At 32.1% G+C, this 15,398-nt stretch overlaps 1 protein-coding gene across 1 annotated transcript; it reads right to left on the bottom strand.

Moving 5' to 3' along the window:
- Nucleotides 1-927: 927 nt before the first annotated feature.
- Nucleotides 928-4,824, bottom strand: LOC112019045 (ribonuclease 3-like protein 2). The gene is made up of 4 exons (XM_024051580.2): nt 3,971-4,824; nt 2,462-2,620; nt 2,022-2,333; nt 928-1,284 (listed from the first exon to the last, which is right to left on the bottom strand). The coding sequence occupies exons 1-3, from the start codon at nt 4,457-4,459 to the stop codon at nt 2,061-2,063; spliced, it is 921 nt and encodes a 306-aa protein (XP_023907348.1). The 5' UTR covers nt 4,460-4,824; the 3' UTR covers nt 928-1,284; nt 2,022-2,060.
- Nucleotides 4,825-15,398: the final 10,574 nt, after the last annotated feature.

Here is a 15,398-nt window from a genome sequence, read left to right as displayed (position 1 = left end):
ACTTTCAACAAAAAGTTAGATAAGATGTTCCCATACAGAAGGCGTTGATTGATTGAGGGTGGAAAAGTGGGAGATAGAAAATATTTAATTTTTCCTCATTTGTGCTTGGTTGGGGGTAGAAAAGTAGATGGATGAAAAACTCTTTTTATTTGGATAAGAAGAAAAATGAGAGGATAAAAAATGTATGTTATATAAATTTACTCTCATATCCTTATTACCTAAAAAAAAAATCAATAGCTTATAAGCAAAACAAAAAAAAAAACAAAAAAAAAACAAAAAAAACAAAAAAAAAACAAAAAAAATAAAAAATAAAAAAGAAGAAGAAGAAGACAAATGGATAACAAAATTTCATCTGAGCCCCTCTCCCTCCCTCATCTTCTCCCCAATTTGGGGAGACAAAGAAATGGAAAGCCCAAAGAGAAAACACCTGGACTCTACAATTTTCTCTCACCCAAAATTCTTCCAATTTTCCTTTCTCCATTTGCCATCTCCACAAATCACCTCAACCAAACACACAATTAAGGTAGGGAATGTGTAGAGGGAGTAATGCAGAGAGACATTTGGTGGAGAGGGAGAAAGAGAGAGAGATTCAGATGCTGAGTTAAGGTAAGCTAGATTAATAGGGGAAGCTAACAAATGAGGAATCAGTGTGGGAGAAGAGGAAAAGTTGTAGGCAGCTGTGTAGACACGCTCGCAAAATGGCATCATTTTGTAATAAAATGCATGAAATAACATCGTTTTGAACACTGAATTAGCACAAAACATGTAGATGGGAGGCAAATGGACATTTTTAACACCAAAAAAGAAAAAGAAAAAAAAAAGTTAAAAGCCACGGGATCTTAATACATGGAAAATATATATATATATATATATACTAATGAAGCATTTTAAGGAGTTAATAATGGAAATTTAAGCACATATTAAAAATTAGGAATTTATAAATATTTATTTATTATTGACACGTGCTAGACATGTAGTAGATAAAATTGACATGGACAAATTAAAATTATTGTGCTCCATGTGGCTTTTTTGTCCAAATCTTCAAAATAAATTCAACACTAATCAATCTGTATAAGCTCGACAATCATGACACATTAAAGAAGATTATACTCATATTAGAATTAGATTAGACTAGAGTCTAATAAGGCACAAATAATACTTGAAGCTGCAGAATTATTTGCTGTCTTCTGTTTTGACTTTTATTCTCCCACCATAGACACACCACCTATTTGCACCGAGTATGCATATTTCTTGCCTTGTGGTTTACCCTCTTGCTTCTCAATGCTGAAATTTATAGCAAAAGTATATTTCGATTCAATATCTTGCAAGATAGGAAAGTGAGAATAAAAAATAAAAAAAAAACAAAAAAAAAAAAAACAGTGAATGCTTTTTGAAAAAGAAAAAATTGGCATAAAATCTTTTAGAAAGGTGCTTATAAATCTGAGTCTGGAAATTAAAAAAAAAAAAATTGTTTCATTGATAGAGTAAAATATATGAGTGAAAAGAAAGCATGGTTAGAACAAACCTCCTGAAAGTTCCCAGTCTTTATCAGTTGTAACAATACGTAGCTTATCGAAATATTCATTCAGTTTATGTTATCCAATATCTAGTTGGTGAGATTTTAAACAATTTTGTAAACACTTTATTAACCAAGAATTAAATTCAAATTGGAGTACATCACCTTATTCACTGTTATTTTTATGGAGNTATTATGCATCTACTCTAACATATACAACATGATATACACATCTATACTAATATTTAACACTTATAAATTTCTAAATCAAACACTCATATGAGAGAGAAAGTACAGAAGGCTTTAATTAATTTTGGTTCAACTCACGAAAGTAAGGGAAATAACCTTGCACACACTAACACACGCAAATTAATTTGTGTGTTAGTGTCTGTGTAATAAACACCCCCCAAAACTAATATGCTTGACATCAAATAATTCAGAGCACGCACATGCACGCGCGCACTCATATATAATTCTTCAGTACTCATGATAAAGAAGCTCGAACCTGAAAATAGGATTAGGCCACCTTTTCTTGTCACAAAGCTCATGTAATTTTAGTAAGCATAAAGTTTGGTAACTCATGCAAAGCTAGCTTTGCTGCATTACGCCTTGCAATGTCCATCTGATCAGAAGAACCTAAGGCAACAAGCACATCATCGACATAAGCTCCAACAATATTATTTTCCCCACTGCTCAGTCTCTTAATATCAGGTTTCCTCCCCTCCTTCTGACACTGTTCAAAAAACGTCCTTACAGGCTCGGATTGTTGTTGCAAGTCTTCAAGTGTGACAATAGGTTCCAAGAGATTCTCAAAGATCTTCAAATATAAAACAACCAATGATTAATTCTATACCAACAGAGAGATAGAGACTAAAAGTCGAAAACAAGAAAAGAAAAAAGACAAATCATTTTTGTCGAATAAGAAATGAGAAGCTAAATACACACCACCCATAATTTTTGCAGGTCGAAATTGAGATCAACATATATAGCTCCTGCTAAAGACTCTACAATGTCAGCAAGAATCTTTGGAGCTTTAATTGACCCATATAAAACTTTATCGTCTTCCTGACTGACTGCCCGAGCTGCCCGAGCAAACTCTTTAACCTATAGAAGTAACATGTACAAAACCATTTGCGTAGATCTTTGTTCAAATTCTAAACAAATTTTTAACCAAAGATTAGTCCAAAATATACAGATCCACACTAGAACAGTTAATTATAAGGGAAAATCCTGTAAAACACATTGTAGAGTCACGTTTTCAAATTATAACAATAGCGTGTGTATTTACACACATTGTGTATAACAAACACAACTCTAATCATAAACTCTTAAAAGCATAAAACAATATGCAATGTTTATTTGCATTCAAAGGGTGCCTCCAATTCACTGCTTTTTTATCTGAGTTTGGTAACTATTTTTTTCCCCTTATTTTCTGTTTTTAAAAACAATTTTCTATTTATAAAATTAAAAAACTTGTTTGGCAACTCAAAATAGACGAAAAATAAAAATTGTTCTCAAAACACTATTTGTGAAAAAAACTGAAAATATACAAAAGACTGTTTTCAGTTTTTAATTTTCAAAAATCAATGAAAATAGGTATTTAATTTAATAAATTTGTTTCATTTAATGAGTTAGTATTAAAATTCAAATCCTAGTAACAACATATTTTAGTATTTTCTATATTTTTCTTCAAAAAATATTTTTTTTAATTTCATCTAATCAAACATGTTTTTTATTTCAAAAATACAAGATTTTTCTTTTTATTCCCAAAAACAAGTTTTTAAAAATAAAAAACAAAAAATGTTACCAAATATAACCTAATCATTTATTACCATAATAAAATATGAATTTAGCTTACTTCCATGGCCAGTACTTTTTAATTGGAGGTTTCTTTTTATTTTAAATGTACAATGGCAAATAATAGTGGATTTTAATATCCACATTTTATTTAGTCAGTAGGTGATGCAATAGTTTTTTATTAAAATAAAATGAAATTTTAGTTTAAAAAAATATCAGAGAGAAGCCAAACTCATAAAATATTTACATTAAAAGAATTAAAGACTATGTGTCAGCATTCCAAAAATAATACGTTCCTTATAATTCTAGTGATATAAAAAATAAAATAAAAATCTCACTAAAAAGTAAAACTATCGAGAAGCAAAAGACTTTTTTGATAATAAACTCCTTATAATTCTACACATATCGGTCAGAATGTTTCCATATAAGTTAGAATACCCTTTTCTCGTGCTCTACCTTATAAAAGTTAGATTTTTTTTTTTTTTTTTTAAAGTAGTGTTTATTACTGAAAAACCGTATACACACTTATCTATAAGTAAACGTAAACCAATAATTGTAAAAAAAAAAAAAAAACAAAAACAAAAAAACAAAAAAAAAAAAAAAACCAAAAAAAAGAAAACAAAAAAGAAAAAGAAAAGTGAGATGATTTTGTTAGACCTTACTCCGAAAGTCGCTAATGTTGTGACTGATGTAGCTGTCTAGATGGTGGCGGACGGCAACCCTCACGAGTTTCTCGTTGCTGATGTTGGCGTCGTATAGGAGCGAGAGCTGTCCTGGGTCGAGGCTAGGGTATTTTAGGTACAAGCATTTGCTCAGGGCCAGTCCTAGCACCATGTCACCTAAGAACTTGAGCCGCTGGTACGACCTAAACGACTCGCCATTGTTGTTGCTGTTGTTGTTGTAGTAGGAGGAGTGTGTGAGTGCCTCTTCTAGAAGAAACTTGTCCTTGAACCTGTAGGAGAGTAATTCTTCCACAGCTCTTATTGTGGATGATGCCATGTTGGTTTTTGCTTCCGGGTGTGGTTTTCTTCTTTTGCAAATGCATGACTTTATTACTAAAAAAGCAAAGCCAAACCAGAAACAGAAACTAAGCGCCGGACTCCAAGGAGATGACTCCTCTTCCTCCATGGACAAAAGAGAATTCATGATTCCTTGTACAGAATTCCTAAATGACCAACTTGCTAATTCATGGAAGTGAATGAGAAGGTTGCGATGCTTCTATTATATATTGTCTTGGCATGTGAAAAAAGGATTGTAGTACATCAAGGATTCCTAGCTAAAGATTGTAGTACATTAGGAGGGGTGGATTCGACGTAGACAGACTCAACAAGTACGATTCCTTTTCTTTTCTGTTATTTGTTTTGATATAAAAAGAAATGAATGGCAACAACAAATAAAACTGTCTTCCAACACTATAGTAAATCATAAAAAATGGAATGAAAGCAATAAATCACAAAAAATTGACAACACTATGGGTCGAGCTTAAGTCCAAAGTAGATGCCCTTCTATTGGTAAAGATTGACAGCACTAGCTTATTTATGCCGAAAAACAATCTTGGTGCAACTGTGTACACAGAATTTCAATTTCCGTTCCTCTAAAGTGGCTGAACATTGCTTAATGAAGCATATTCGATTGGCTGTGAAAATGACCCCACCACAATGAGTAGGACTGTCCAAATCATATCCACATGATTGAGGGTGTTAAAAGACCAACTTGCTAATTCATGGGAGTGAATTGATGAAGGTTTTGATGCTTTTATTGTATTATCGTACATTGTCTTGGCATATGAAACTTTAGTCCAAAGTATGCCCCTTTCTATTGGTTTAGGTCGACAGCACTAAAGTTAGAAAAAGCAATCCTTGTTTACCAAAAAAAAAAGAAAAAAAAAACAAAAAAAAAAAAAGCAATCCTTTGCAATTGCTTTATGAAGCCAATATTTAATTGGTAATACGTGTAAAACAAAAGATGCCACTCACTGTAGTTATCTATATAATAGTTTAAAGAGTAAATTTTGTACACCTAACTCTAAAAATCACTCATATCAGTTTAGGTAAACTTCTGTAAATTTAGATTATTATTATATTAATTGTGCAAATATACATAGTTACTATTTACAAGCAAATATATTTTTTAATACTTCTTTACTCGTATACACAGATATATGATTTGAGAGAGTAATAAACCATTGATAAAAAATAATATTTTAATGAAATGTTATAGTGTAAAATAGAATAAATCTAATGTGAATGTTTTTTAAAAGTAGTTATGTAAAATAAATAAAAAAGTAGGTTCTTATAATAAAATAGACAACAATTTTTTTTTGGCACACTACAATGACTATTATACACTTCTTGTTACACAAAAATCTATGTGTAAAGTTTATTTAAATTTAAATTATGATTTTAAGTTACGATTTTAGTTTTAAAAATTATTGCACATATTACTTTGTGTGCAACTGCTTGGGTGCACTAGTTATTTCTCTTTTATTATTATTGTTAATTTTTTTAGAATCTTCCTTTATTGTTATCTAGTACAATTCTCTCCACCCCTTTTTTTTCCCTGAATGGTACAATTTCCTTCTTATTTATTTATTGACAAAAACGGCAGAATAGTTATTCAATACTTAATATTTATTATAGAATTGCAAATTACATCTTCTAATTTTGCCTAAATTTTATTTCAATTCTCTAACTTTAATAGTTTTTAGTTACTCAGGGTAGTCCTTTTGTTAAAACTAATCTGTTAGTCACATAAAATACAAGGACATTTTGGTATTTATAAGTTTAATAAATTAAAAAATCCAAAATAATTAATATAAAAATATTTTCTAAAAAAAAGGTTAAATTTTTTTTATTAAATATTTAGTCATCTTTACCCGTATCTATTTCTCAGCAACCAAACAACACGAAGAAAAGAAAAAAAAAAAAAAAAGAGTCGCTTTTCCATTTAACCAAAATCCAACATCCTTATAACAATATCTTTTTCAACATCCTCGGAACAATATTTCCAAAAAATAAAAAATGAAAACCCATCGTTTCATCAACAACTTTACTATAGTTTTAGTGTCTATCTAGGAGTAGCTTATCTAGTTTTTTGCTAAAAGTATACTAAAATATATTTGTATCTTGAAAAAAATTGAAAAAAAATGAAAAAATGCGAAAAGAAGTAAGGTTTTAAAAAGCTGTATATAAAATCTAAAAACTAAAAGCTAAAACTTAAAGCTAGGTTGATTCTAGCTTTTTTGGCTTTTGTGCACAAAAATGAACCACATCATTATAAGATTCGTTCAATCAATATCATAGCTTATAGATCAAACTTTAATAAAGCCAAGAAAAGTGAGCTAGCATTTTCACTTGGTTAGGTATGTTTAGGAAGAGAGAGAGAGAGAGAGAGAGAGAGAGAGAGAGAGAGAGTAGAGGAATTTGAAGAGTCTAAGAGAGAGAGAGAGAGAGAGAGAGAGAGAGAGAGAGAGAGGATTTGAAGGAAGAATGGAAAATTTTGAGGGAAATTGTTTTGTGTTCGATAACATAGTCACCTGGTTCTAAACTTCAGATTGAGAATGAGAGATTAATAAAAAATAGTGAATCGTTAGTGCGGGGGAGTTTTTTGCTCTAAGGAAACTTATGAGTACTCCTTAGGCAATTTTTGCTCTTTGTCCCACATTGGAAGAGTACTCTAATGGTACTCTAATGCCATTGGTTCATGCTTTATAAAGTGCTAGGAGGAAGGAAATTAACCCTTCCAATGTGGGACAAATAGCAAAAATTGCCTAAGGAGTACTCATAAGTTTCCTTAGAGCAAAAAACTCCCCCGCAATTAGTTTTTTTTTTTTTTTTTTAATTTATGCAGCTTAAAAAGCAATGGCAGAGCTAGAAATTTATCTTTGGGGCCAAACATAAAATTAGACAATTATTTTATAATTTCCATCTTTCAAATCTAATAAACTACAAACAAAACATGTTATATTATTTTATCTATAAATTAAATAATAAAAAGTACTATATTTTAATTAGGTACATTTATATTTTATAACGTTATATGATATATTGAAATAAATGTACTACATATGATAACTGGTGTGTGAAAAGTCAAATGAAAAAAAGAAGAAGAAAAAAAATATAAAAGTATCTGGGAAAGTGGAATGGGGTCTACACACTGCATTGCTTAACTTTCATGGCTACACACTACTTTTTGTATAAAGAAAGGAGAGAGAGAGAGAGAGAGAGAGAGAGAGAGAGAGAGAGAGAGAGAGAGAGTCAATTGTGGACTTACGGTAGTGGTGCTTTCAATCCTTTTGTTACTGTAGCCCTACAAGTGTTAAAATTATAGATTTTTTACCTTTTATTTGTTGAGATAATTTTTTAAAATAACTCTATCGGTTCATCTTAATATGCTAAATGTCTAATTATTGTAGTAATTTTTTGACATTTATTATCACTAATTGGATTGTGTCCCATTTAAATGAAAGTTATATGTAATGCCATTTTAGAATTTCTTATATATGTTATCTGGGGTATGGGGGGCCAAAATGATAACTGTTCTTTAAAATTTTTTAATCTGGTTAGCATAACTCCAATATATGTATGTATGTATGTATTTTTTTTTTTTTTTTTCCAAAATTATTTTGAGGCCCTTTGGTGCCGACGTTGCTCTGCCACTTAAAAAGTACCAAAATGCTCTCAGTTGGTACCATGTCCATTCAAAGCATGAAAATTGCATTCAGGTTTACAAATCATAGCTACCAATAAAGCTCAATTAAAAATCACACAATAGACTAAAAACCAACCTTCTCCACAAGACTCTGAACATAACTTTCACAAAATAACAAAAGCTTACACGGAGGCAACTACTGAAGGTAGCATCTTCTAGCATGTCCGGAAGGCAACTTCTTAATGCATCAGAAAGATAATGTTATGATGATGGATTGAACTTTTATCACCTATAATCAACTTATCTATACTTTCTTTATGTATTAGTTTAATTTAAATGGTTGATTATGTGAATTTGTTGTGGGATTTACTTTTACTTTAACAGTTTAACCAACTAAGAAATATCGAGCCTTATACTTTCGAGTGGTACCTCAACCTCTCCCCATTGTAGAAACTAAAAGTGCAGTTTTTAAGCCGGAATTCTCATCCCCTCAAAACTTTTAAGTTTTAACAACCATACAATTTTTTGTGTAATCCCAACAATAATTTTGGATTTTTTGTTTTTTATGAACAAAATTTTGGGTATGGTAATAGCTATTATATATCATTTAACAAATTGAAGATTTTGGTTAAAAAATCATGAGATGATTACTTCATGCTACGTATGTTATAACTTGTAAATCAAATAAATCTCCAATTATTAATCAAATAAATCAAAAGTGAGATGATCACATAAACCATAATTAATAAATCACTATTCAAATGAATGATAACTAATGTTCTTTTTTTCTTTTTCTTTTTCTTTTTCTTTTTTTTGAGAAAGATAATAACTAATGTCCTAATAAGTTTAAAAACTTGTTTTCTTGATATATATATATATATATACATACTTCAATAGAGTTTGAGAGAAAATGAATAATTATTGTGTTCCGAAGTTTATGGTGGCATCTACCATAAATGTGAGAAGAGGGAGCACCATATTACTGTATTTTAATAACAATTATAATAATTCTCCAAGAGAAAAAATACTTATAAAAAAACATTTCTTTTTAATTTTTAAAATACTTTTTTTAAAAGAAAAGATGATACCAAAAAATTAGATTGTACGACATTATTCCATGACCTTATGAATAGAGAAGAAAGGAATGGACAATTATCATTACCCGATATGCTAGTTGACGTGGGGGACAAAATATTTAAAAAGATTATTTCATGGGTCTAAATTATTTGATTTACTTTTCTTTTCTTTCTTTTTTTTCTTTTATTCCTCGTGAATTACTTCACTTTGTTTGTTGTCGATACCAAAATAAGGACAGTAGGATTACAAAGCCAAAGTGACATTTGCCATTTGTAAGCTACGTGCTATCCTATTGGCTAGTGTCTGACAATCATTTGTAATTACAACCGGCACATTCAAAATAACTATTCTAAATTTCTAATGCCAGTACCTTGGCTCATATATATCATATCGACGTTTGTAAAACCCAGACCAAACCGCATGGTTGGACCTGGTTAATTGGAAACTGTTTGTCAAATTGGTTCTTTTAACTCCAAAAATCGGCCTATCCAAAAAGTCAGTAATTGTGAAAACTACGGTCGAATTGCCCGAATTTGAAAACTATGGATGATTCTCAAAGTTCAAGTCAAAGTAGTTTTTTTTTTTCCTTACAGCCTTAAAGTACATCACCTTATTATCATTGTTAAAACTTGGGCAAGACTTTTGTCTAGTGGAGACACATCCACATTTGGACACGTGTCCAACGTGTCTAGTGGAAACTTCCACTGGACACAAGCCACACCCTTGAAACTTCAACCACTATGAGATAATGTCAAATGTTAAGATCACATCACCGTTTCTTTTTATTCTTTCTTCTCTGTCTCTGTCTTTGTCTTTCTTCTTCTTCTTCTTTTCTTTTTTTCTTTTTTTTTTTCGCATTTTTGCCTGCAATTGCAACGCTTAAGGGCCCGTTTGGTCATAAAGTTTAAAAATTATTGTTTAAAAAAATGTAAAAATTACTGTTTAAAAAGTGTTGTTGAAAAACGTGTTTTTAGTGTTTATAAAACAAAAAAATGTGTTTGGTATTATAGTTTAAACAATATGTTTTAGTGTTTAAAAAACATAAAAATGTGTTTGGTATGTGTGTTTAATTTTATAAAAAAAAGCTGAGCAAAAGTTCTTTGGTACCAGCTACTTGGTTCGGCGTGAAGAGAGATGAGAGGAAGAGAGGAGACAGCAATTGATAAAAGGCTGATCAGGTGGGCCATACTAGTTTTCAATTTTATTACCAAAGTGCCACTGAACATATTGTTTTATTGTTTTAAAACAGCCCGGAGTATGTTTTGAAAAGCCCATATTTTTTAACAACATTTTCCAAACTTCAGCTCAGCTGGAATGGGCCACCAAACGTATTTCTCTGATTTTGGACACATCAGTTATATGTTTTAAACACTAAAAACATGTTTTCAGCTGCATGACCAAACGGGCCGTAATTGTCGTTGACTAGTTTTCTTGGGCAATGTTTTTGCACCACTCTTCTAGCATTTTTATTTATTTATTTATAAAAATTTCAAGAAAAATGGTTGACTATCAATTAATGTCTCACTTAACTTTTTTATTGGGTCTCATAAAGAAAGGTTTATGGTTGGACAATGTGACAAACTAATATATGTTAGCTGGATTCAAATCCTCTAGATTTCTTAAGGTGCTCTACCAAATAGATTTCCTTAAATCTTAATCATTCTTTAATGATTTAATGATCTAGATTCTACCATGTCAACATTCCACTAACAATAATCTTGATTGTTTTGTTTGCAACATTATTTTATTATTTTAAGTATATTGTTAGTGGAATGTTGACATGGCAAAATCTTGACTATTAAATCATTAAAGAGTGGTTAAGATTTAAGGAAATCTACTAGTAGAGTACCCTAAGAAATCTAGAGGATCTGAATCCATGTTAGTTACTCTTCTAGCTTGTGTGTGTGTATGTATGTGCGTTTTTTTGAGTAAATTTCATGAGAAATGATTGACTATTTAATGTCTCTCTTAACTTTTTTTCATTGGGTCTCATAAAAAAAATTATTGGGTAATCTAATAGGTGTGGGCATGGCTTAAGATAATTTAGACGTAAGTTTGTATGAAAAAAAAAAAAAAGTAGAATATTGAATTCTAACAAAAATGTTCAAGTATATTAATTTCATATGTGTATATAAGTTAATGAATATATATATATATATATATATTTGTGGTAATTTGAAAATGGTATAACAGTATTTTCCAATATTGAAATATTTCATTTCCCTCACTAAACCAAAATGACTTTGGGTACAAGATTAACTCCATTGATTGACAAACTCAATATCTATTTATGTTTTCTTAGGATTTAATATTTCTTATTTTCTTTTTGAAAGTTATGATTTGAAAAAAAAATATTTAAAAGATAAATCTCTATATTTATTTGGACTATTTTAGTCAAATTTCATGTTTACTAATTTAATATATTTATTATATTTTAAATAATTATTGAATTAATTATGATGTTATCACGGTTTAATCCCAATCTGATCTCAAAAACCTTGAACGTCTTTTTTTTTTTTTTTGAATGGTTCAAATTTCAAAATCATGATCATATTCTCAATTATATTTACAATCCACCATGCCCAATGATTTTTTTCCTTCCAAAAAAGTTGAATTTCTTTGCTGGCATTGGGGATGATCATCTTGGTGTAACCCAACTCTCCTTCGCTCTGATTATTGCCTCTCTCACTTTACTACAACTAGTTTGGCCACTGCCCCTCCTTGGTACATGTTCCTGGTGTAGCCCAACTTCACTTTATTAGAGGAAAAAAAAAAAAAAAAAGAGCTAAGTTTTTTGTCCATCAACCGCTCCTTCCTCATGATTTTAGTGAAGAGCTTAGATCCCTAAAATTCTTAATATAATTCTATCATATAGTTTTTGACATCATATCTATCAATTTTCAAATAAGTAAATATGATTTTGCGATGTTTTTAATATTTAATAGTTCAACTAGTATTATGGGGCCTAAGAACTTGGCAACCCCGGTCCATTTTATATCTGGCCCAAGGCCCATGCCGAGGAGGAAGAAATGCCCGAGGGAGAAGTACGAAAGCCTAATAAAGTAATGCTTTGTAGTTTTTTTATGCATGTAGTTGTTTGTTTGTTATGTATTTTGAACTTGTGTCCTTTATGGTCATTCACTGCATGTAACTAGGTGGGTGTGTGATGAAAAAGTGTAAGGACGGTCATTTATATTTGAAAAAGATATCCATGTAATTGGAGAAGTCTAGAATCAAGTGAATGGAGAAGAAGATCGAAGAAAACTACAGCCTCATTCTATCTTCCTTGTTCAAAAAATACTTACTGTGCATCTTCAATAGCAAAATCTTGAAAGAAAAATATAATCAAAATCATTGTTCCCTTTTATTCCAAAGCCAACATAGTGGTATCAAAGCATAATTTGAGTGAAATACAAGCTGGTGGTGAAGATTTGTGATGGGAAAACAAGCCCCAGTTGAAGGTAATGGCGAGTACAAGCAACCAAAATATACATGGGAACCCAACTACCTTCATCTTCTATTTTTATTGAGAAAGCTATGGCTTTTGATTTGTAAAAATGAGAACCATTTTTCTTTCACATGAGCTCTGGGAGTATAGAGAAGATAGTTAACTGGACCCTATATCCTACTTCTGACCGTAAAACCTTAATGGCTCTTACAAAAATCTGGAGAGAAATATGATTAAGTTGATGTTTTGGGTTTGCCTTATATTGGTTTTGCACATATTTGCAAGCAGGTTTGAAGCTCGCCTTCTCAATCCATATGTTGAGGTATGGAATCATCGTTTCAGCCAATGCTCGAGGGTGCTAAAGCTATTGTCATGAACATGGAATTGGAGTTGAAGGTGACAAAAAGGACAAATATACAAGGCTAACGTACGGAGTTAGTCTTGGTGGACCAAATACTTGGCATCATTTTATGGAACATTAAAATAAAATTCCAGTTAATGGATATCTTTAGGACATTTGTTAAGATCTGATCAACTAGGACTAGTACGCTCAAACATTTACTTCTTTTTTGTCACCGTCAACTCCAATCCCGTGTTGACAATAGCTTTAGCAGCCATGAGCATTGGCTGCAATGGCTTGTTTGGATTCCATGCCTCAAAAAATGGATTGAGAAGGCGAGCTTTAGACCTGCTTATAAATATGTGGAAAACCAATATAAGGCATACTCAAAACATCAACTTAGCCTTATTTCTCTCCAGATTTCTGTAAGGACCACTGAGGTTTTATGGTCCGAAGTAGGATATAGGGTAAATTGCAAGTTAAATACCTGAGTAGCAAACTTACCATCCATCAACGTTCATCTAAGCTAAAAGCCCTGGGAAATAATTAAATTTTCCACAGCACATCTAACCTTATTTTGATCCACGAAAAGAAAAAAGAAAAAAGAAAGAAGATAAGATAAGAGGGGAGAAAATTGGCAAATGCCCATTTCACACAAACTTTTTAGTGTTTTGCCCTCTTTATCAAACTAATTAGGGAAATATCTCTCTTTTGAAACTCGATTGGATCAAAATCGTGTTAAGAAAAAAAAATCTGGAGCCATATAGTGGCATTTTAAGGAGCCTATAATAACGTTTTCAGGACCTATAGTAACATTTTGTAACTCGACCTCGATGAACTCGAGTTATAGGCAATTTGGTTTTTTTTTTTAACCTATAACTCGACTTCATGGAGATCGAGTTACAAAACGCCATTATAAGTCCTTAAAACGTCACTATAGACTCCTTAAAAAAGTCACTATAGGGCCTAACTTGACACTACAAAAATCGCGGTCTATAGCCGCGTTTAAAAAACGCGGCTATAGACCAGAAAAACGCGGCTACAGGCTGGAGCCGCGTTTCCTGTAGCCGCGTTTGTCAACGCGGCCTAAGTACTGCAGCTCCAGACCTGTAGCCGCGTTTCTGGAAAACGCGGCTACAGGTCAACCTATAGCCGCGTTTTACGAAAACGCGGCTACAGGGCTGACCTGTAGCCGCGTTTTCCAGCCTGGACAGGGAACCGGCTCCGCAGGCCTATGGCCGCGTTTTGTAAAAAACGCGGCTACAGGACTCGCTGGAGCCGCGTTTCAAAACGCGACTACGGTATCAGACCTGTAGCCGCGTTTTACGAAACGCGGCTACAGCTCGGACTTGAGCCGCGTTTTGTAACGCGCGGCTACAGCAGCGGACCTATAGCCGCGTTTTAAAAACGCGGCTATAGGTGCCTCTTGCGTTGCATTTACACTAAAAACGCGGCTGGTTCAGTGACGTTTTCAGCAACCTATAGCCGCGTTTTTAAAAACGCGGCTATAGGTTTTTTTTTTTTTTTTTCCCACCCCCCTCTTAAACAGCTGCTTCCTCCCATACACATACAAATTCCTGTTACATATCTGAACATCACAGGTACCTGCCCAGGTTCCCAACAGCAAATCAAGCAAAATATACAAGTTCCCAACACTAAGGCAACAAGCAACAACACTAAGGCATCACAAAAGATGTATACAAATGTTTGGACATCACAAAAATATACAAAGACTGAGTGTTACATTCTAAAATGCCCTCAAACACTAAGGCAGCAAACAACAACTACACTAGGGCATCACAAAAGATATATACAAATGTACATCATCACAAAAATATACAAAGATGCCTTCTTGCTATAGGTTTGGACATCACAGGTCGTCCATTTCATTTGCTTCCAAAAGGGTTGAACGGAAATGCCTTCTTCTCCACTCCATGGTAAAACTACACAAAGATTCATAATCAAGTTAAAGATGCAAATGTTTGCTTCCAACACATAATAATACTCTAAACATGAATTCCAAAAGGTAATGCGGCAATGCTTAAATGCACATTTATCATGAAAATCCTTGACAATGGAGCAATGTGTTATGTTGAATGATATGAGGGAATGAGACATAGCATTATTTTTTGCCTAATTTAAGAGGTGCTTTGACTTTTCAAATGCAAACCAGAAGGAAAACTGAATAATATTATATATGATAGGTGCGAGACTACATCCGTAGTCGAAAGAAATAGGGAAGCTCATCACTACTCTAAAACCGTAACATAATACAAAGAGTAACATATTGAAAGGAAGAGTAAACAATTGTTCAACTATTCGTTAAAAACAATCTAGTCAAATCAGTCCATAATTTTATCAACTTAAGCAATATAGTTGGAAGAGCATTGATAATGAGAGCTATTGTTTTGTTCATGGAACCTAACGTATTTTGCATGTGTCTACTCATGAAGATGTGAATACACCAAGACTATGTGTTGTTCATGTTTCAAGTGGCAAAGGTTAAGATGCAATATTGTCGAGTAGTCACCTTTGCAATGCGTCTTGAATCAACGTATTTTACAATAATA

This window comes from Quercus suber, unplaced genomic scaffold (genome assembly GCF_002906115.3).
Source record: "Quercus suber isolate HL8 unplaced genomic scaffold, Cork oak 2.0 scaffold_154, whole genome shotgun sequence".
In the NCBI taxonomy this organism is placed as follows: Eukaryota; Viridiplantae; Streptophyta; class Magnoliopsida; order Fagales; family Fagaceae; genus Quercus; species Quercus suber.
Note: the sequence above shows the minus strand (reverse complement) of the source record. Positions and strands in the feature narration are given on the sequence as shown.